Source organism: Ylistrum balloti, unplaced genomic scaffold, assembly GCF_031769215.1.
Source record: "Ylistrum balloti isolate Yb309-2 unplaced genomic scaffold, AGI_CSIRO_Ybal_v1 Utg370314, whole genome shotgun sequence".
NCBI classification, from domain to species: domain Eukaryota; kingdom Metazoa; phylum Mollusca; class Bivalvia; order Pectinida; family Pectinidae; genus Ylistrum; species Ylistrum balloti.
The window spans coordinates 449,505-472,735 of record NW_026782232.1 but is presented as its reverse complement, the minus strand read 5'-3'; the positions used below and the strand labels follow the sequence as shown (position 1 = coordinate 472,735).

The window sequence follows — 23,231 nt, the reverse complement described above, 5'->3', positions numbered from 1 at the left end:
AGAATTGAGTGCAGCCTTACCTCCTTTCTTTGGACTGTCTGGGCGGCTGATGGCTGATATGTTGTCACCTTTATGATTAGACTGGGAGAGGTCAAGGATAAATGTTTCTGGTGAACTGTGTCGGTTCTGCTGCATGCGAGCCTTGTCCTTGGCCAATTTCTCCTGTGTATAATAAACAGCAGTGAGTCAAATAAACAAACCACAAAAAGTCAAAGCCAATACAGGAATTCCCTACATAGAGTATCACATTTACTATAGAGAGTGAGTTGCTTAAGAAAGCAATTTTTGTATACTTGAATATAGAATGGTTTACCTGTATATAAACCCTAACCACATGTCGTTGTCGGTTTCTGATGATAAAGTGGTATACTGATTATAACAGTATGCTCTTCACTTTCTAGTTTCATTTTACTACCGGGGTGTATGAACTTGTAGGAAGACCAACTGGACAAATGCATGTGGAAAAAGTAAGGACTGGCTGAGGCAACACTTGAATGTGAAAGTTGGTTTAAAGAATATGGATTTGAAATAGAAAACGGATTAATAGGGGTGATGGTTGGATAAGGAGAAGATCTGAAGGTGTGCACAGAAAACTGGGAGATGGTTTAGAGGTTGAGATTAGAAGGATAGGTGGTGATAATGATAAGACCAGAAGGCAGCATCGCAGATTCTGAGAAAACTGGAACAGTGTGCAAGCAAGGGCCATTGATAAGACAATGGAGGCATGGTTGGAGTTTATGAGTGTAGTCAAATGGCAGGTAGTGAATTGGAGAATCTGAAGGTTGAGTGGTTGATAAGAGCATCTAGAAGGTGGTGATGGACGAAGGAATCTGAAAGTTCAGAGGTAGATAACAGGATCTGAAGGCTGGAAGGTGGATGAAAGGATCTGAAGGTTGAGTGAAGGATCTGAATGGGCCGTAGACAAGAGAATCTACATATATGGATGAGAGGATTTGAAGGGTTGGTGATAGATGAGTTTTTATGGGAGATTTTGAAGGGTGGATGCTCAAAGGAAGGTTTTGAAAGGTGGATGGTATACGACAGGAGATGTAGGATGTGGAAGGAGGCTGGTGAAGTTTGGATTGATGGAATGGAATATTAATGGGAATAACATAAGATAATTGAAAGGATAAAAGGAAGAATAAGAAAGGTAATTAAGTAATGTTAGTGAATTAAATGGATTATGGAGACATACCCTGTCATACTTGTACAGTCTATGGGTTTCCTGTAGGGTGGGAGAGGATGGTTTGCTTATCCTGGCCTCGCGCAGTCTGACATCACCATGGTCAGCTGAACCAGACACAATGCCATGTCCACTCTACAACACACAGTTAGAGGATGACACAGAGTTAGTAGGGGTTAAATTGGGTCTGGACAGCTGGATTACATACTGGTTCTTCCTGTGTAAGTTCCTATATGTTACAGTAAATAAAAGTGAAATGCTCCACCCCAGTGAAAGTAGATATCCTGTAAACTATAAAACAATTATATTTCTAGAAAAAGGAACAAATATCTTTGGAACTAAAACATATGGCAACACGATAGGTAGCCAACATTCTGAATGATGGATTTATTTACAGTGTGTAATGATATAGATCTTAAAAAATAAACAATTTTATTAACATCAATGAAATTAGGTAACAACACTTTTTTAGATATATGAAACATGCAGAGACATGGGAATAAAGCTTCTGAAACTCCCACCACCACCGACAACAACATGCAGGTATTAGAGGCTATACTGATGTCATGCTGAGAATATCTGTACACAACACTGAACATAATTCACATCTTAACAGATACTTTCAGGCCATGTATATATACCACTCTCTCATTATCACTTAAAAGCTATCAAGCTTTATAGTAGTAAACTAGTTTTTTTTCTTTACTTTTTTTATTCAAATATTTTCATAACTGTCATAACATATTCCTAGCTATTTTTCTTCACATTATGTCTTTTTGACATCATACCAGTGTGTTATATTGTTGAATGTGCACTTCATATATTCTGATATCAGTATACACAAAGAATGTATATTACATTAAAATATTTAACGGCTCAATCATTTCCACATGACAGATGTATTGAAATGCAGCTTTATCAAATTCCACACTTTCCATATGTGTGAATATTTTATATCATACATCATAATAACAATGCACAAAATATGCTGGTGGTTATGTAAAGAAACTATCATTTTTTGTAAGTGATCACCAACCTAATGGCTATATCCATATATGTACTTTATGATTATTGTAGAGCACTGCCTGTGTTCTGTAATATTGTAGTTGTGAGATATCTCAGTACTGTCTGTGTACTGTAATTCTGTACTTTTGAGATATCTTAAGAGTACTGTCTATGTACTGTAATTCTGTACTTGTGAGATATCTCAGTACTGTCTGTGTACTGTAATTCTGTACTTTTGAGATGTCTTAAGAGTACTGTCTGTGTACTGTAATTCTGTACTTGTGAGATATCTCAGTATTGTCTGTGTACTGTAATTCTGTACTTTTGAGATGTCTTAAGAGTACTGTCTGTGTACTGTAATTCTGTACTTGTGAGATATCTCAGTACTGTCTGTGTACTGTAATTCTGTACTTGTGAGATAGAGTGCCTATGTACTGTAACACAGCTGTTATTTTCCCTATTAATAATTTGATATGATTAATGTTGTATCATACTTTTATGTTCTTACATTTGACAGTTCAATTATCATTCCAATGTAAATATGTTAGGCATGAGATAAAACCATTTAAATGGGAAATACGGGTTATATGATCTGTAGACAGAATATCAGGAATTTATGAAAAATGAGTTTCCATATGAGGCTGTTTGAATTAATCCTGCTTGTCTAAATATATTTCAATGATTCATGGGAAGAGTTTTGAAATGTTGATCACGTGAAAGCTTGCGGCAGCATTACATGCAGTGATAATTATCCTCATACAGTGCAACTTCCCAAAACCAATCCTCGAAATTGATCACCTCTTGAAACCAAACAAAATGGCGTTGTACTGAATGATATCCTCTTTAACATAGTAATAAAAACCTTCCTAATACTAATTCCTCTAAATTCCAAATACCGAACTGATTTTGTGTCCGAAATGATTGAAATATACAGAAAATCACTTCTGAATATCGGCTTTACATGCACTATCAAGATTCAAGTTCCGATCAGTGGACCATGAAATCTGTGTGACAGTTGTAAGTTTTGTGCCCATGGCTTGATCGTTTTTGTCACAGGTGGCTTTGTATACTATATCTACCCTGATACCTACCCTGGTACCTGCCCTGGTACCTGCCCTGATACCTGCCCTGATATCTACCCTGATACCTGCCTTGATACCTGCCCTGATACCTGCCCCTAATACCTGCCCTGATACCTACCCTGATACCTGCCCTGATAGGGAGGATTCTAATAAACATAATATATAGTTATCTCAAATGACAAATTGAAAAATTGAAACCATTTCAGATAAGTCCATCATTTCACGAAAGCGAGAAACGGCTACAGATAAAGCGAAAATAAGTACTGATGTAAAGTTAGAAAGCCACAGTTTCGGATCTAAACCCTGAGTAATTGAATACTGTTATTTCAACATATACAAAGTGGAAATATTAACTGAATGTTGTTTTAGAAGATTAAGTTTTTATGATGATCGACAAAAAACCTATTCATCAAATATAATATATGTAATGTTACTTCCAAGATTGCTGGACAATGCATAGTTTTCTGGTTTCTTTTTGACTAAAGCCACATGGAATAAAAGTATCAGTGTTTTTTTCACATTACCGAAATATCTTCACTCTATCAAACCTATATATCTTTACTCTATCAAGCCTTTTTTCTCTTTGAATTCATTTGAACATATTCACTGTAAATGTTGAAAGCAAACGGAATGGTTAATGAAGTGTACAGAACGGAATCAGTTCAGTTATATCCAAGCCCTGACCAGTCAACTTCCTTCACCTCTACAAACCGAACCCTTCCTAAATCAGCCAAATATCCATGTACCATGCATGGTCCGTTTGGAGAAGTTCCACCGTATATATTTAACCAAATTTCATCATCATTATTCCATTTCAGCAAAATAAAAAAAATCTCTCTAAGGAATAATTAGACTCTAAAACTGTCCTCTTTTCTGTATACATCCTCAAGGTTGTTTGCCCACTTATATGTTGTCAAGATGGTAATGTGACCATCGTGCTTGACACCAGGTGGCGTACCTCTCTGTCAAATGCTTTATTATCCTCTCCACCTCTCCAAGGACGTCCATCTCCTGAAAGTTTCTGACGAACCGCAAGGTTGCGAGCATGCCGAATCTTTTCTCGCATCTCTTTAGGATATGGGGTGGGACACCTGACTAGCTTGCCCTAGAAATGAGGTCATGGGTTATGACATAACATTCAATACTGTTAGTAACCATGGTAACCAATTAGTTAGTATGCGCAACAAAACATGCTGTTCAATACCAATGCTTGCTGTAGCGAATGTTACACAACAGGGCCAGCCTTAGTAACTTACATCAGCACACATCCATTACCACTAACAGAACATTTTAAGGGTCTATATTAAATGGTTAGCTTAAGTTTTATGAATGATGAAAATTAAATTATTATAGTGAATTTGAAATAATGATTTTTTTATCATCTGATTAAAACCAGATAAATTACAAACAAAGAATTTTTAAAATCTGGAATTGAAACATGCTTATAACATACATACTAAACACAAGATTCATAAATTATTAACAGGGAAGATGAGAACTAGAACAAAGGGAGATAACTAGGCAACAACAGGGAACAAAGGGACATAGTCTAATAACATGCATATACATGCATCAAATGTGTCACAGGCATGGAAAATTTTGATAAATCAAATTTTATACCATTTCCTACCATTATATATCCATCAATGTCTATAATCTCACATCACTCGATCATCTGTTATATTCAAGCTGTGTAAGATAAGATTCTACTGTATACAGTTTCGGCAGCAGTGCAGGTTATACTGTATATTTCTAGACATATATACTACATATCTATTAGATGTAGGATCTGTTGTACTGAGAAGGTTCAGAATGTGTAGGAAAGTGGGCAGATATAGTCAACTAAATCTATCACAACCATCCTGGCAGTTTCAACAGAAAACTTCGCATAAAAACAAAAGATTTTGTACTTGGAAATAAGTTAAAAGATAATGGGACAAGATGGAGACACAGATATATGTATAGATAAATGGACACTGGATGGGACACAAAGGAATAGACAGAGAGATATGATGTGATGGATGTACTTACATCCTCATCCAGTTCCTCTGTGAACTCAAAGTGGATCTGTTGTCTCCGCTCACGTTCCTCATCCCAAATTGAGGCATGGAAACTATCTGTGTCTCCGCCACCATTCAAGTCACCTAAATAACATAAAAGAGGACAGATTGTCTCATTTTTTATGTAAAATTTCCGTGTGGTCGAGATTCACTTACTAGGACATGTACCACTATTCGTGCATAAGATGTTTCATTGTACACAAATCAAAAATATCTGACGTTGAGTAAATTGTATCTGGAATGGTAGGTAGGATTTAATATCCATTCTGAACTTTGCATATGGTTGTTCAACAGAATTTAAATAGTCACAGGCTCACAGAGATTGAAGATTGAGATGGCAATCAGTACCACACAACTTACCAGAATCCTCTGATGGACACTGAGGCAGTAGATAGCAAGTTAGGATCTTACGCCCTGTTTCTGGTTCAATCTCCGACTGGAATGGGACAATGGGCCGTGTCTGTGAAAAAAAAATGATAACTGTACAGGATAGTCAACAAACAAAGAATATGTGTAATTATTAAGTAAATGAAGCTAAAATTGTTTATAATGCATTGATATTGAATATGAACCACAGAATTAAAATCCACGTCATATTTCGGAGTCTGAAAAATTTCTAGTCAGCAAGAATTTAAAGAATTTTTTTTTTCATATTTGGCAACAATATGATTTCAAAAGACACTGTCAAACTTTTCAATAAAGCAAAACATTACGAAGCCCATTTAAACTCCTGCCACTTCAAACCATGGTAAAAGAGAGCAGCAGTGGTATAGAGGTGTGGAAATGTACCTGGTTTTCAGACAGCCAGAGGGCCTGCAGCTCCTTGAGTTTGGTGACAGAGAAGGGTAAGAACTTCAGGAGGTTGTCACTGAGATTGAGTACACGTAGGCGTGGAATACGTCCAAGCTCGTCTGGGATGTATTCCAGTTTATTGCTGCGCAATGAGAGCACAGTGATCCCGCTACAGCTGCCCAGCTGAAAAACAGACATTATGTATCAGGATATCAGATTAAAATTTCCATACATATCTTGGAAATGCAACATTCCTAGGTAAATTAAACTACATGATATTTATAATAACTTTGGAATAGAACAATTAATGCCTTTTGTATATAAAATACGATGAAAACTTAATCAATAGAAAGCCTTTAGGGAGATTTGTTCACAACTAAGGAATGCCATTCAGGGAAACACAAGTACAGGTCTTGGTTATTTAGTCAAACATCATTGAAAAAGTTCAGTCAAAAACTTAGAAAGCAGATCTTCTGACAAGATTAAAAATTGTAAAATTGTCAATAACTCTTTCATAATTTTTGAACTGAAATGCCATTCAGGGAAACATTTTTCCTTCACAAGAGTGTAAAGCCTATCAACTTTGAAGAAAAGAAATTGCTTAAAATTAAGAAAGGAAATTTCTTGGCAGAAAAATTATACACTGTCGAAATTTTACACAGGCAAATAAAAATAAAATTATTTTCCCATTAAGTGATGTTTTCTTGTTTCTCAAAGTTTCATGTAGCATAGTTAACAATAATAAAATCTTCAATGCTAGAGGATGTTTTAAGACACATAAGAATATGAAAAACATGCATACCCTGCTTTGTCTCGAAAATGAATATCTGTATTAATGAAGCTATCAGTTTTATAACTTTTATGTTAGGTATTATACCTGTCCTATACAGGTACATATTAAAATATATTAAAGTATCTTGTTGATAAATCAAATCCCAATAAAAGTTTTAAAATAAATTTTGTGTAAAATGATATTTTGACCATTCTTTTTACATTCATTCAAAACACTGATGCTTAGGTCATTCGAGTTTGGCAGGTTTTCTTCGTCAGAGCTGCTTGAGTATATCTAGTGCAATGGTTACGAGATCGCCGTGTAATACGTAACACAGGCATTAACATTGATAATTACAGATGTGTCTAGTTGGTGTTGTGTGATTTCCATTATAATGCTAATACAATGTAATAGATACACTACCTGGACCCGTTATCAGGATACAGACAAACTCAATGTGATTCTTAAGAATCTAAATTTGATACAAAACAGCATCCTTAACTAGACTAAACTACTATTTATCATACGTATTTTATGATGGATGTAAGATCTTACCGTGAGTATCAAGTTATTATTTTGTAATTTCGGCTATATGTATCCCTATCGTGACTGACAGGTGAGAGACCAGTGAGACACACCTCCCTATAACCCATGATCCTGTCTGAATTTTTCCACCAGGAAAGTGCCAAGTAACAGGCATTCAAAACACCCAGTAGCTTCTGTACCTACCTCAGCCGGAATCATTTCCAAACAATTCTCATCTGCATAAAATGTCCGTAAATTCCGCAGGAGTCCTAAGGACGATGGCAGATCCTCAAGGTCATTACGGCTAACATTGAGTTCAGATAAAGATGTCAGACTGGAGAGAAAGAGGGAAACTTCAGATGTTAATAAATTTTTACATCTTAGAGAAAAAAATTCATGATTTTCCATTTGGGGTAATATGGAATAAAATTAATAAATTTTGGGTAATATGGAATAACATTAATAAATGATTGATCGATAATTGGTTATCAATCTTTTTAAAAAATTGAATTTTAAAAAAACAATATTAATTTTTGAGTGATTCTCAACAGTTTCTATATCTATTATCATTTTTCATTATTTTTTTTATAAAACATGTCCTTATTTGGTACAATTTTAATGTCCAAAGAAGAAGAAGCTGATCTCCAAGGCCAGTTTATTGTCTACAAGACTTACCCTCCTATTGTGTTAGGTAAGGACGTCAGCTGGTTCCCGTCTACCTTCAGTGTGGTGATGTGTTCTAAATTACCTGTAATGTTAATAAACCACATGTTAATCGGCTCAACAAAACCACTGACTAATTACTTATTGATTAATGATTATTTTCTAAATACCATTTATCATTAAAACTCATATTAACTTTTTCTGTGATAAAATGCTTTATTAAATATCATCAGACCTAAAAATCATGAATGAGAAATAATTTTACCATAAAACGTAAATCAGATCTTTTTATAGTGTCTGAACACAGTCGTAAGAGCCAATATGAATGCATCATCGCATGCATTAATATCCAACAAAGACAGAATGAGTCTGTAATTGTTGGTAGTTTCACGACTCAGCTACTACAAACAGACACAATGCAGATGATATAGTTCTATCTCTAGTGCCATAGATTCCCTACATTTCCCAGTCTATGGGAAAATATCAATTATTCAGTGCAAGTTCATATTTCAATGATGTTACAAGGATTGATTGTTTTTTTGTTTTTTTTTTGTTTTGTTTTGATAATTCAGTTTGAGTTACTGCTGTTCCTGAAGACTTTCACCAGCCCTATCGCATATGCTAGGGTAGATCAGTTTTCATAAATACAGTGAGAAAACATCTGCGTTTACTGATTGTACACAAGATACCCACGTATTAATCACAGAGAACCACGCAGACCTAATATCATACAATCATTCTACTTTTTTTTCATACAACAACAAGTATACAGGTGTTCTTGAACAGTTATCAAAAAATGCATTTATATTTTTTTGGTATGAGGTATATTTACTCAAACAGAACATTCCTAGGTAAATTGTTTCTATTAAAGTGAACACATGTTATTTTAATGAATTAAAAACCCAGTATTACACAGAACTGAACACTTTGTGTATCCGGCATATCTACACTTCATAGACTTGATAAATCAATATACATATATATGTATCTATTATGATTAATTAGATATTTACTGAATGTGTCATAGGTAATCTTTACACACCTCTAAAACCATCCCACCCCTAATATCTATAAATAAATCAGGGGATTAAAGGGAAAATCATTACCTTTCCGATTATCTTTGGTTCTGTTTCACAAGTTTCCCACATGACACAAGATAATTCACCATCTTGTTTAGACTAAATTACTAGATAAGCACCCTCTAGTTTATATTATATTACCAGACAAGCTGTGTGATTTGTCTACATTAATTATATTCTGACTCCCTATATCCCAGAGATGAGACCTGTGCTGCATGCACACGTCCATTTTTTTACCAATAGTCACCTGATCAATACATTCACGCCTCCACCATATTTCACACATGATTTTACACTGGATAAATTGCTGTGTGTTTAGTGGGTGTCTGTTAAACTAGATAGGATGTGACTAAGATCTCCCACTTTTGTCAACAAATGTAACCGGGTATGTACAGGTAGTGTGCATTGTAGCCAAATATTCCCCAGGTGTGTAAACGAGTTTCTCCTTCGTTATGAATAACAATAAAACAGTGCTATATTTATTTACAGGTACCTTCCTGTATATCATATTATCATGATGTAATTGCAGGTTATCCCTACAAAAAGTTGTCTACCTTGGGTAAATGATACCTATTACACCAACTCTACCTGTGATTCACCAGATCTTGCCCCGTATGCTAATTAAAAAGTTCATATTACACAACAATTACGCCATCTGTGTCGTTGATCATTTCACAGAGTTATATATAAACATGGTAGGATTTCTCCAGAGAAACAAGATCTGATTAACAATATACAGGTATCATTCATGTGTAATAATAAATAATTTTGTTTCTGTAAAATTCTAGAATATGTGATCTCCAACATGACCCAATCTATTTTCCAATCTATTCAGTATTATCACATTACAGATATTCAATATATCTGCCGCAATGTCGGGGAGATTTGTTGTCACACTGAAGTATTTACACTTGTTCTGAGTATGACTGTACAGAGGTAACTTTCAAGGTAGAAGTCCTGGTGTGTATGTGTAATGTGAGTATATTTACATTTCACACTTAACAATCCTTTTTAAGGTATTTGATACACTAAATGTTGTTTTACAGAAAAACTTCCAAAACATTTCTACAAACACAGAGACAACATAATCCGGGAATGGGAAGGCACAGTCAACCAAACAAAATTTGTTATATAAATACTGTTGAAGTGTTTGTATGATGACATTATTACCTGATGGAGTTATTTTTGGAAGTATCACACCAATAGTCATGAAGATTTATTTGGGAGCTCATAACATCAGACAGACAGCACTCCCCAGGAAGTGTATATAATAAAGAGAGGCCACAGCAATAACCATGTAGTCATCTTTTAATTTAAAAGCCTGGCCTGACAGAGGTCTTAACCGACATTTATCCAGGGGGAGCACCTACAAAGACATTTTGATCTAGCTGGAAGCCAAGCCACCACCATTGTAGGTGCAGCTAACTTTATTAAGGAGAGTAGTGTTAGTATTGACTTAGGGGTATCACAGTATTTTCCTTGTTCAATCTGACACCAAATCAATATTGGAGTTGAGCCGTCCAGCAGATGGCAGTGTGCTCTGCCGAGTCCCAGGTAAATCATAGGAGGGTCGATTAAGATTTTTAATAGCCCATTCCACCGATTTGCGTTCTGATAAAAAAGGATAATGCCTACACCAGTGGAAAAATCTATAGTAGTAACAATAGTTGTACAGGTATTACATGTGGCAGTGAAATGACGTGGACCAACCCCTCTTCTACTGAACCATACCAAGGGTACAGCCATTCACAAACCAACTTCAGTATTCCGATGTGTACTTCAAGTCCTCATAAATGTTTAGTTCAAATAAATAAGCACTGTCATGTTAGGGCGCATATCTAACGTTAACATATATACAGTGATTTTTATTTCTTAATTCTATAGAAGTATTATGGTATATACCGATTCGCCATGGAACACAGTTACTGAACGTGTACAACACACGACATCAGAATTGTGAATACCTGTCCCTGACATTGTGAAGACTGCCGAGAATGGGCGCCTGTTACAGTGTACACTACATTTGATAACCATAATAGACTCCAGATCACTGACTCCACTTAAAGGACATTCCTCAGAAACAATAGCTTCAAATGTTCATTGTAGTTAATAAATTAGTGTCATACCACAATAAATTATAACATTATTTTATAATATAACACCACCATCAAATCTTATACCAGTCAATAACCAAACGATTATTAAACAGTCACACTAAATAGCAATTTTAACCAGAAAACAAAGAGTCTTTGTAGTTGTACACACTCCTCTGTTCCTCAACAGTTCTATCTTTATATCTGAATACTGTTTGTCCCCAAAATTCTGTTTGTCCTGTATGTTTTTCCATCTCTTGTTAACTTTTGTCCTACTATTCCATCAAACCCATTGAACCTGTTAGCTGTCATTCTTAAGACCTTCTAGGTTTCTCCAGGTATATCTAATGCTGACCCACAGGGTAATTGGACAGCCTGTCGGAGTTATCAAGTTTCTACCTAATGTTATTAAAGGTTATAATACAATGATGAACAATTTTATCCAGAATCGATATATAAGGACATTTTTTTGTTGATTATAAATCATCAAAGTCCATCTAACAGAGGAGTGCTGTATTAATACCACTATTTGTTGTGATATGGCCTTCAGTTTGTCATCATTGGGCTATCTTAGAACGTCTACATTTATGAACTGTTGAAAAGTATGTTTAAAGTTTATTTGTCTTTCAAGAGAGATTGGAGTGACTCAATTGAAAACTTAAAGTATACATCAAGTTGAAGACATGCCTATGACCCTATATATTTTCCTTATTTGTGCTTCAAGGGTTTTTAAAATCTTATCAGTCTGGACTAGAATTAGCTCTCCAAGGCCCACTACAGTTGGTCAGAGCGGGGAGCACATAATGGTATTTTGATGGTTGGGGAGATGTCAATGGGTGTGAAAGGTTTACTAAGGTAATTTACAAGATGTATTCACCAGATTCTCACCTGTTGTGAATTATGCCATTCTGTGGAGTTTCTACTCCTCAGGTTTGTAACGTAGACCTATTTAGCTAATTTGCCTCACGATTCACTTGACTCTCACCTGGATTGGATTAAAGTACCCTGGAGACTGACCACAAACTTCAAGGGTGATATCGGTCAGTTTGACCACGGCAGGTATAATTAAACATTTATATTGGATCTGAGGAATCTACAGAGTGCTTATATGATAATGGCTATCTTCCAATCTGGTTGAGCAACAAACCTGACAATCTAGTCAAGTTCGGGCCGATATAAGATCTCAAACTTCATTCAAAACCTTTGGAACACTCATACGTTAGTGGAATATATTCTTTCCTGGTGTCTTTAATAATATTTTTCTGTAGACAGACTAGGGGTTGAGAACACAGCTGAAGGTATGCTAACCATCCTAAAACTGACCCCCAATAGTGTCCATCCAGGCTTCGATGTGAAAATACTGGACCTATACCCTATCAGCACTCAAGTGTAAGAAATGATTAACAGTAAGTCAAATATAAATAATTTGATTACCAGGATTATTGAGTAAATATCGCCCTCTCCCCTAATTAGGTGAGATTTCGAGGACAAGTTTTGACCAGTAGATAGTTAAAACCTCCGTAAACTATTGACGGTCTTTCTATACCTGTCAAATCTATTGACCAGATAGATCCTGATTTCCATATCCATGAATTCCTTAAGTTATACAGCTGGGATGTCTGGAGACAGCTACACCATTACATGTGACAACGTGTAACACAAGATCAAGTGTACAATAATTGATTGGAAAATGAAAGTAGATAGGCGCCACGTCTAGGCTAAACCATAAACATTATAATACAGCAGATTTATATATATCCTAACACATAAACATAACAAGTCTCTCAAATGTAATGGTAACATCTAGATTCTCAAAATTCTAAAACTATAATATCCCCGAATAATTCCTTGTTTCTGTCCTCTTTTACAAACATCTGTTTTCATAAACAAACTTCCAACTTTGACATTTAGTAGAAAAGGTAAGAACACAACTTAGTAACAGCTTGTGAGACTGTTTTAACTCGGGCTTATCTCAATAAACACTGAGGTCATGATGTTACTGAGTCAACAAAGTAATCTCAATAAAATTACATAAACCCAGCCAACAACAAATTTATTCCAAAAATACCAATAATTATCATCTTTTTAAAACTAAATTTATTTCTTTGTTTCAGTACGATTATGTACAGCCTTATATGATTACGATTCTTTCTCCTCACATTTAACACACAACATAACTACTCGATGAAATTGCTTTTATTGATGAAGTAAAGAAACCAAGCTTGAATGTGTGCAGTCAGTAAAAACAGAAATTTATACATTACAGAGAAGTTGGATCTTGTTACACCACACCGATGACAAACCCAGAATATTATCTTTTTCTGCATAATATCCTGAATCTTTAACACAAGAATTGTTAAGTTATGACGAATACAAAATAACCACAAGAATTTGCCATGATAGGTGTCTTGATGGCACAGTTAACTGTTAAAACTGTCGTATCTTGTCCCAATAATCTAAAGAGATCGTCAGATTAACCATGTTTGGTGATCCGTGACATAGTCATTGTCCAGCTAGGCTACTTAACTGTAAAGTATGACAATAGACTTGATATTGACAAACAAGTTGACAATTCAGTCCAACTTCGTACCTCAAGGGTTTGTGCTGAATGTCCGGTCACGAGAGGGGTTACATGTGAGCACATGATACATCATCAGTGCCACATTTGGGACATAACTGGACTTGTTAACAGATACTCTGGCACAGAGTGGCAGCACAAAAATATCTGACCCTACATCAAGATTTAAATCATTTTAAAATGTAACAAGTTTTAAATGGCCCTGATCAGGTGTTTTTCTCTCATGCCTGGCCTTTTTTCTTTTGAAAGGATCCTCAAATTTCAAGTCCACATCTTTTTTTTTTTTTTTCTCAAATCTAATAATGACATCTTTTGAAACAAGTGTTTCACATTATCGTATATTTTACAAAAACTTCTATATATACATGCATAATAATTATAATGAGTTTTTAATATTTAAAACATACCAAAAAAACTGTTACAACTCTTCTTAAATACCCTAATGATCAGTCCCCTTTAGCACATTAACATTGAGGTAGACTAATACCCCTTACACTATACCATTACAGAATGACCTCTAAAACACTTCATATTACAAGTCATAGGTACTGCACTTATCTCTGTCAAAATGCACTCGGTGATTCCATTCTTAAAAAGATTTTTTTCCTTTGAGCTTAGTTAAGTGACAGGAAAGTTTTAAAAACTGTGAGAAAGATAACATTACGTCACTATTATCAAATTACATGTACTTCAGTACAGTATAGTAACAAGTGTATGTTTAGCGATGATGATTTTAGGGTATCATATATTGTGCTTCATAGCATTATCATAGATAGATTACAGTTAGTTTACATCACATTTACATTCAAAATATCTATTTCAAAGAATCAAGAGATCAAATCATTTTCCTCTATTTATTGTTATTAACATGTGGTGTGAAAATTTCTTTAAAATGACACACAAATATTATTTCTCAACTGTGTTTTAAAATCAGTTTCTTCATAAGGCATTCATGTAAAACTATCTACACCAATTTCTGTCAGATTTGTGACAGATTTGTGCGTACTATATCTGAATGACTTCAATGTTTGTACCCAGTATTGCTCTGTTTATGGGCGACTCTCCCATACCTTACAGGTAAGTGTCTAGAGTTACAGGTATAAAAATCTTAATTATATGTCAAATTTCATAGCTAGTTTTAGTATGCCTTTCAAAATAAAAAATTGAAAGGTGTTTAGAAATTGTTCAGATGAATTTTCGTTTTAAAAATGGCATAAAATGTTTTCATTTTTCTTGTGAACATATAAAAGTGACAATGTATCCTGTCATGTGACATGGTTTCAGCCCTAGTACCTGTTACCATAAGTTCTGGGAGATAGGTAATACTTATCTATCATGTTTTTCATACCTTTACGACTCATTTCATGAACACACAACATTCACCAATCCGACGGTGTATAATAACTTTTTCTCCCAGAAATTAAAGTTATAAGCAGTCATGTCTCCTGTCATACTGTCTTTCTCAGTGTTATTTCACTGTTTAGCTAAACAATTCACTTCAGTCAGATGACAGTAAAATCATCGACCCATGATTGAAATCTTCTCACCAAACCCAATAAATCCTGTTTGTGTAAACTGATTGATGTTAGTAATTGTTGATTCCACAGTTAACACAAGATATCGGTCTCAGTTGACATGGTGAATCCACCTTTCATCTAGCTATATAAACAAGTGCAGGTATAAAATGACAAAATTCTCCTGTTTAAAAGACGCCATAATATCTGAGAAAAAAATCTGTGGGAAATCTGACCCACCAATAGCTACATACTACCCTAATGTTTAATTTTACCACAGAAGAACATTAGAGGGAGAATGAAGGGTGTCGTTACCGCGGGGATGAGATCACCTCTACACTAGTAATCCGAAAATCTAACACTTAAACGTTTTATACTGATATAATCAGCTTTAAGCCAATTTGTATCACTGTCCATATCTGATTTACTCTGATCAGATCATATGACTTGTGCAGGACTCTATCAGATTATCACTATATCTTTTTCCTCAATAGATTTTTTGGCAGAAAATTTATTATACACACATACATATATTTCATTAAGTTAAAAAGGAAATGCAAACATTTTAGGACACAAAATGATGTGAAATTGTCAGCCAAATGACAAGTTTATTTCAAAAATGAAATTTGTTTCGGATTAACATTATGTAAAAGTATGAAAGCATTCCATGAATTTTCTTCTAATGTTAAAATTGTTTGCCATACAAAAATGTATGTTAATAAATGCAAATAACAAAAAAACAAATACAGCTAAAACCAGTTGAATTCTTATTAATAACTTAACTTTATCAAATCACTACCAATGACATATAGAGACATGTATCAGTACAGATATTGTCTGTCTTCCTACATTTTGTTAAACTGTCCTTGCAAAGACAACACACTACGTACACCACACTTGGCCAAACAATAACTGTAAAATGATAACTATTAAGTCTAAACTAATCTGGCGAGTGATTGACAAACTGACTTCACTATCGTTGGTTTTTATGTGAAAATCGCACAAAATCGGATGGCAGCTTCTTTATCTTGTCAATGTTTAAAATACCAAACACAAAGAAAGGCCAACACCCTCAATAGACAGCCTTTGTATGCAAAAATGGTTTTAGAATCTATCGTGATGCATGCCACACGGACATGAACATGGACACCTGATATCGTTATAGCGTGGTCTTTTAAGCGTTACTTCCAATCAGGCAATCACCTTACAATAATGACCAAGTGTTTTAGTCGATAGCTAGCTGACCCAGGCATGTCTTCGACTCTCTGTTCCACCGAGTTTTGGGTGACTGTATCATGTCCTTAGGAAAAACCCTGTTAGTGTCAGCTCACCAGCCGTGTAAAATGTTTACTGAAGGCCTTTTGTGTTCAAATCATTTAGAATTAGCATTGAAGGAAACCAAGAAGAAGCCTTTTGTTTAAATCCAAAGAAAAACAATGTTATTTCAACTCAGCCTATCATTAAAATTCCATTAGATTTGAGTACATGTCCGGGAAAAGTTAAATTCCCCTGATTAACCTGTGATTTCACACGACCTCTGACACCCAGGTCCTTCAGTTCTCTAAGATCAGGCTACAGTTGATGTCTAGTGTCACATGATGTGTTCTCCTTGATCAAATGACTATAAAAGGATGATTATTCCAAACAAAGCACAAATCTAAAGTTGCCAAGTACGGAAGGTCACCTTGACATTCCTTATATCGCAGAATAGAGGGAAATTCTGCCAAATATAAGTAAGTTTATGTATTTTGAAGGTTAAGTCATACATAAACATACATTGAACAGGAGAGACCTTAGAGACGGTTGTTAATTCTAATGTCTTTCAAAAACTTACCCAAAGAGATATTTGTGATTTTAAAGCAATATGAACACTTACCCATATACTAGAAGAGGACCCAGAGGTGGTTTTAAGTTAAAAGTAACATAAATACTCACCCATTGATTCAGGAAGACCTTGAAGGTGGTTGCCTGTGAGGTGAAGGTCAGCCAAAGACACACATCCTTCTATCTCATTGGGCAAAGTCTGGATCCTGTTCTTGGTGCAGTCCAGGAACATGAGCTGTTTCAGGTTTCCAATCATCTGTTTGATACAAACAATCAAGGGGTTAAGACTTCAACAAAACCTATAAATCTGTGAAACATACATACCCTATCTCTTTCTCCTATTGAAATGGAGTTAATGGAAAAGTCAACTCCCCAGTCCATCCTCCCAACAAACATATAAAATTTTACACTATTAATGTTGTAAATGGAAAGAGCCCCCTGGTACCCAGAAAACATAAGCTTCCTAGGCCTTAAACATAATTTAATAACACAATTCAGTCTAACCAAAGTGTGACAAATGCAGCGACACAAAATCTTGAAAGTCCCAAAGACATGACCAGCAGTAGCACACAAAGTACAAAACCTGTCTGGAGATAACACCGTTTCATCATGTGATTGCTCCAGACACATTCAACCCTAGATTTCAGAATTTGATGAAGTGAAGATGTGCTTAGTTGTACGGTTGTGAGATTTTTTCAGACAATACTTTGAGTTAGTTATTCTCTAAAATGGTTGATTCTCTCCGTGTTAGCAGAGATATGTTATATCTATGTTAATTTTGACCCTTGTTAGTTGTCAGTTAATTGTTTGGATATACAAAATCGCAATAAAAAATCTGACTTTTTGCAATAAATGAATGAGGCGTCAAAAGCAACGTGGTTCTCACTGAAATTTCAGTGATGAATAAAAAAACCTACATATCAGCTTTCAAGTCCATGACCATAGTTAAATTTGATATACAACTGCACTAAAAATTTAATTTAGAAAAGTTATAAAGCAAAATGGTTCATATATAATGAGTTTTCGTGTTTATGATCTGCAGATGTTGGCTTGTTTTTTATTCAAAGTCATCAACCATGTGCATTTATGAATTTTAAAATATTTCAAGTGTGACCATGCAATTAATTAAGGAAAAAATGTTATAATTTTTCCCTTCTTTTGTTGGTGATTTATTTGATTTTATTATGAAAATGTTATTTCTTACAAAACTTTGTTCTTGACAAAGGAAACCCATATTTGTGTTCCAACAACTGATCAAGTTGAATCTGATTATAAATGTGTGTCCTACTTGAAAATCTTGACATAGGTATTCTGTCCTATACTCCTGAGTACACATTGACAGGTAGGTATTTGAAGGGTGTCTTCCTGTCTTATCATATGACAAACTTTTAAAAGTTTAAATGATGCATGTAAGTGAAATAACAGTAATTAAAACATAAATATCTGATTTCCCTCAAGTCTGAAATAAAACAATGTCTGGCGAGGACAATACAGCCAGCTTATCTGACCGTAGTTCACCACACAGTTAAGCTATCATATAGAAAATCTGACCCAACACCTTTCCATCCAACAATTAAAAAGAAATTTGGTATCAGATGTCAACAAAAAGCTCAGCCAGACGTTTAAAACTCCAGATCTTGTGTTCCGTGGTGTAATAACTATGTAAAACGGTACAGATACCTGCACTCAACCAGTGAAGGCTGATGCACTGGAAGATTTCTAAAAGGACTCAGAAAATATCCCTGACAAAGGCGTATAAATTGTGTGTACAGTTACACCGTTTTGTGACGGTCCACATTATCTGTGATGTAGTGTTGGATATTTTACCCAACCAAGACAGGAATAATAGGCCATGGATACACCTACACGGAAAGATACAGTGAGGACTAACATTACCGGTACAGGATGACAAGAAAACACAAAGATGTCAGCAGAATCTTTATCTAAACCCACTCAAAATTTATATGTGGTTGAAATATTATCAAAAGAAAAGATTTACACCTACATCAGGACATACAAATAAATCAACACAAGGAACTCCATGTTTTTCAGCTACATTGTAACGAATCAAATTCAGTTAAATCAGACAGAAATGAACCAATAGATCTCTTTCATTATGCAGTAATGATCATTCAGAAAAAAAGATGTTTCTCATTTCATTTAAATTTGTCTGACCTCTTCAGATTCTCTACATGAATAAACACTAGAATCATACAGGATTGTATGATACAGAGATAAAACTCAGACAATCAATTTTGGTAGCCAACAGCAGTCTACGCCCTTGTCATTATTATCATCATTATGACATTCTTAATGGCCCGTCAACACATACAAGGTCATTAGGACCATCAAACGGTGAATGACACAGCGATCCAAAAAGGTAAAAACTAAGAACTTGTGTCCAGACCTCAAGACATAATGACCTTACCGCAATGACCTTACCACAATGACCTTACCAAATTCCGACTTCTGTGCGCTCAGAATTATATAATTTTACAATTCTTCTCAACATTTTTTGTTGATTTAGTATTTCAATTTGGTGTGTTTCTTTGTAAAGCATGAGTAAGACTTGTCACCATCACAAGGACATTTCTGTGAGAACAAGAACTACAAGGTCGTCTTCTGATAATGCAATTAGATTTCCACCAATAAATGAACAAGCCATCACACTTGTCTTCGTATCTAACACCAAGACAGACACCATTCTCACTGTGACGTTGCATTTTAATAATTCACATCTCTTTTAAATATTCAAAATGGTCTACAGACAATAAATTTACTGCAAAACATAAAAATCTTTGAGGAACAGTGAAAAACATTCTTCCAATTTTGTTTTTTTGAAAGCAATTTAACGCCTCAGGTTATAATTTTCTTTACATTCTAAAAAGGTTATTGGAAAAATATGAAAACAAAATTTACCAATAACAATAGGAATGGGTCTAATATGTTGGTCTTCCAGACACTTAACTTCTTAATTAGATAATGAGATGTAATTAACTGCACTGCAATTGTACAGAGATCCAAACACTGTCGCGACAAGAGGTGTTGAGTTGACCAAGAATGGGTGATCATGTGACTTACTAGGGAAACATTGGCTGGTCTTACGAGTGACAGCCTGCAGCAATATTTTAACAAATCACCCGCGGACTTGTGTTGGTCTCGAGGAGAATCACTTATTAGTGGCAAGTTGTTCTGATGACTTACCGGAGTGACCTGGGCTATCTGGTTGTGGTCGCACCATAATTCCAACAGTCCTGTCAAGTTCCCTATTACATCTGGCTGTTAAAAGGAATTTCACACAAATACATCAATTATCAATTTCTAGAAACCTAAATTAAAAACACAAAAATGTATTTGAAATATTGTCCAACATTATGATATTGATGCTCAGATATTTGAATTACGACACAAAAAAGCATGACTGACAACAACTCTTTGTGTACAAAATTCCCATATCACTTCTTCATAATTCAATCTAATTTTTTTATTCAATTTTTAACCTATCTTAATATGAAACTGATGAAAACAAAAAAATCAAAAAAAAAGACATGGTAACTTTCACTATATACAATTTGGAATCAACTATTAGCTTTGAAATTCATTCAACAACTGCTGACAGTAACTTGGCATTTCATCTAGTGGGGTGGGGGGGTAATTACGAGCAGGTTAATCACTGTCTAATACCCTCTACAGGATCATTAAACAAGATTTTCACAGGAACATCACTGTTTATTGAAGTTTATTGACAATGATTCTTTGAAAGACAATCCCTCCCCCATAAGTGGAATCTAGGACAATATCCCTCAGTACATGCTATTACTGCCCCCATGGTACCATGTTTGTCTCTCTATTTGTCTGTCTGTGTTTGTTTTCTCTTTACTTTTATCAAGTCTGCCTGTTCAGCTGAGTATAATATGTATAATTTCTTGCTATACACTTGTTACAACACTCTCCATACATGTTGTCTTTCCATTCACTTCCTACAGTGTTGGTCATTCCTTCAGTTCCTCTTTGCTGTCTGGTAGTCAGTCTATTCATGATGTCATTAGTTCAAACTCACATCTGTCCTGTAATGTTCTATACAGGTGATCCTCTGTCTGCCTGTCTGTGTTGTGTATTCCCCAATGACACTGCCCTTGTCCCCTTTATTCTATCTCACATCTCTCTGGTGTTGTTTGATCCTTGTGATTGTCTGTCATATTTGTCTGTCCTATCTGTCTGTCTGTCTGTCTGTCTGTCTGTGTTGTGTATTCTCCAATGACCCAGTCCTGGTCCCCATTAGTCTATCTCACATCTCTCTAGTGTTGTTTGATCCTGATGATTATCTGTCCTATCTGTCTGTCTGTCTGTCTGTCTGTCTGTCTGTCTGTCTGTGTTGTGTATTCTCCATTGACCCTGTCCTGGTCCCCATTAGTCTATCTCACACCTTTCCAGTGTTGTTTGATCATGATGATTGTCTGTCCTATCTGTCTGTCTGTGTTGTGTATTCTCCAATGACCCAGTCCTGGTCCCCATTAGTCTATCTCACATCTTTCCAGTGTTGTTTGATCGTGATGATTGTCTGTCCTATCTGTCTGTCTGTCTGTCTGTCTGTCTGTCTGTCTGTCTGTCTGTCTGTCTGTCTGTCTGTCTGTCTGTCTGTCTGTCTGTCTGTGTGTGTTGTGTATTCTCCATTGACCCTGTCCTGGTCCCCATTAGTCTATCTCACACCTTTCCAGTGTTGTTTGATCGTGATGATTGTCTGTCCTATCTGTCTGTCTGTCTGTGTTGTGTATTCTCCATTGACCCTGTCCTGGTCCCCATTAGTCTATCTCACACCTCTCCAGTGCTGTTTGATCCTGATGATTGTCTGTCCTATCTGTCTGTCTGTCTGTCTGTCTGTCTGTGTTGTGTATTCTCCATTGACCCTGTCCTGGTCCCCATTAGTCTATCTCACACCTCTCCAGTGCTGTTTGATCCTGATGATTGTCTGTTCGGTCACGTATACAAAGACCAGTGATAGTAATACAAATCCTCTAGTATTTGCCTGTCATATCACCCATTTGTCAAGAAGAATTATATACAGGGCAAAGTTACTGAAGGCTAAAACTTTAAATTTAATCCCAATTTAATCCTTGAATCCCCTTACCCATGTATCATAATACGGATATCTGTGTGTATTTTAATACAATATCATTGTGAGATACAATACCTAGGTCTATAATGGTACACCAATATGACAGGGATTGTAACACTCTGATTGGAATCAGGACTTATTTCAAAAGAACTTACGACTTGATAATCGTTTAAACATATTTGTCATCGAAAAGAATGCAAGATTTGGCACGTAATTTTTTTTCGTTTAATTCCCATGACACATACATAACAAAGGAGCACATTTTGTCTGATCAAACACACCATGATGTTTTTGAGTACAGACTTAAAGTGTTCTGTTGTATCTCACAAAACGTTGTCAACTTATCTATAAAAAGTAACTATCATTCATAGGCCGTGGATAAAATTGACATTATCCTGTCAGTTTAGTACAATCTCGTCAGCATTATGTTAGGTTATTTGAGGTCACTACCATCTTAGTAACAATCATTTTACCAGTATCTGTTTCAGACCTGAGGCTGAAGCTGTCTAAGGTGTAAATGTTGATGAGATATTTGATAATCTCACATTATAGGAAATGTACCTACATACAAAATTTTGTGACAACTTTTCAAATCATTTCTATAACATTCAACCCCTAGACATTTCACAGCCCATTGACCCTGAATATCCAGGTTTAAGCATTTCAACTTCAATGTAGTGTTAACACCCCTCATCCTTACAACCAAATAACTTCTCCATTCACACACCAAAACAAAATTAAAACAGGTTCCAGCATTCAAACTTACAGGAAAAAAGGTAAATAAGACGTAATGAAAAGATAAGGTGCATAACAGTTAATTGGATAAATTTTTCCTTTTTTACAAATTATTTTTTCCCCCTGAATTTCAATTTTATAAACTAAAAATGTGGTTTAGGTGCATGGGAGTAATTCTATAGCCAGGTGCATATCCCAAGTCATGGATCA

General features: G+C 35.3%; 1 protein-coding gene across 1 annotated transcript in view; it reads right to left on the bottom strand.

Annotated features, from left to right (window-relative positions):
* LOC132553298 (erbin-like) overlaps positions 1-23,231 on the bottom strand; it is a 49,310-nt gene that overhangs the window by 7,139 nt on the left and 18,940 nt on the right. The window contains exons 6-15 of the mRNA XM_060217529.1: positions 20,375-20,449; positions 17,282-17,426; positions 8,095-8,167; positions 7,624-7,753; positions 6,120-6,305; positions 5,691-5,790; positions 5,302-5,414; positions 4,229-4,375; positions 1,196-1,318; positions 21-162 (exon numbers count right to left, since the gene is read on the bottom strand). Of these exons, the coding sequence (XP_060073512.1) occupies positions 21-162; positions 1,196-1,318; positions 4,229-4,375; positions 5,302-5,414; positions 5,691-5,790; positions 6,120-6,305; positions 7,624-7,753; positions 8,095-8,167; positions 17,282-17,426; positions 20,375-20,449 (1,234 nt within the window). The remainder of the gene's footprint in view (positions 1-20; positions 163-1,195; positions 1,319-4,228; positions 4,376-5,301; positions 5,415-5,690; positions 5,791-6,119; positions 6,306-7,623; positions 7,754-8,094; positions 8,168-17,281; positions 17,427-20,374; positions 20,450-23,231) is intronic.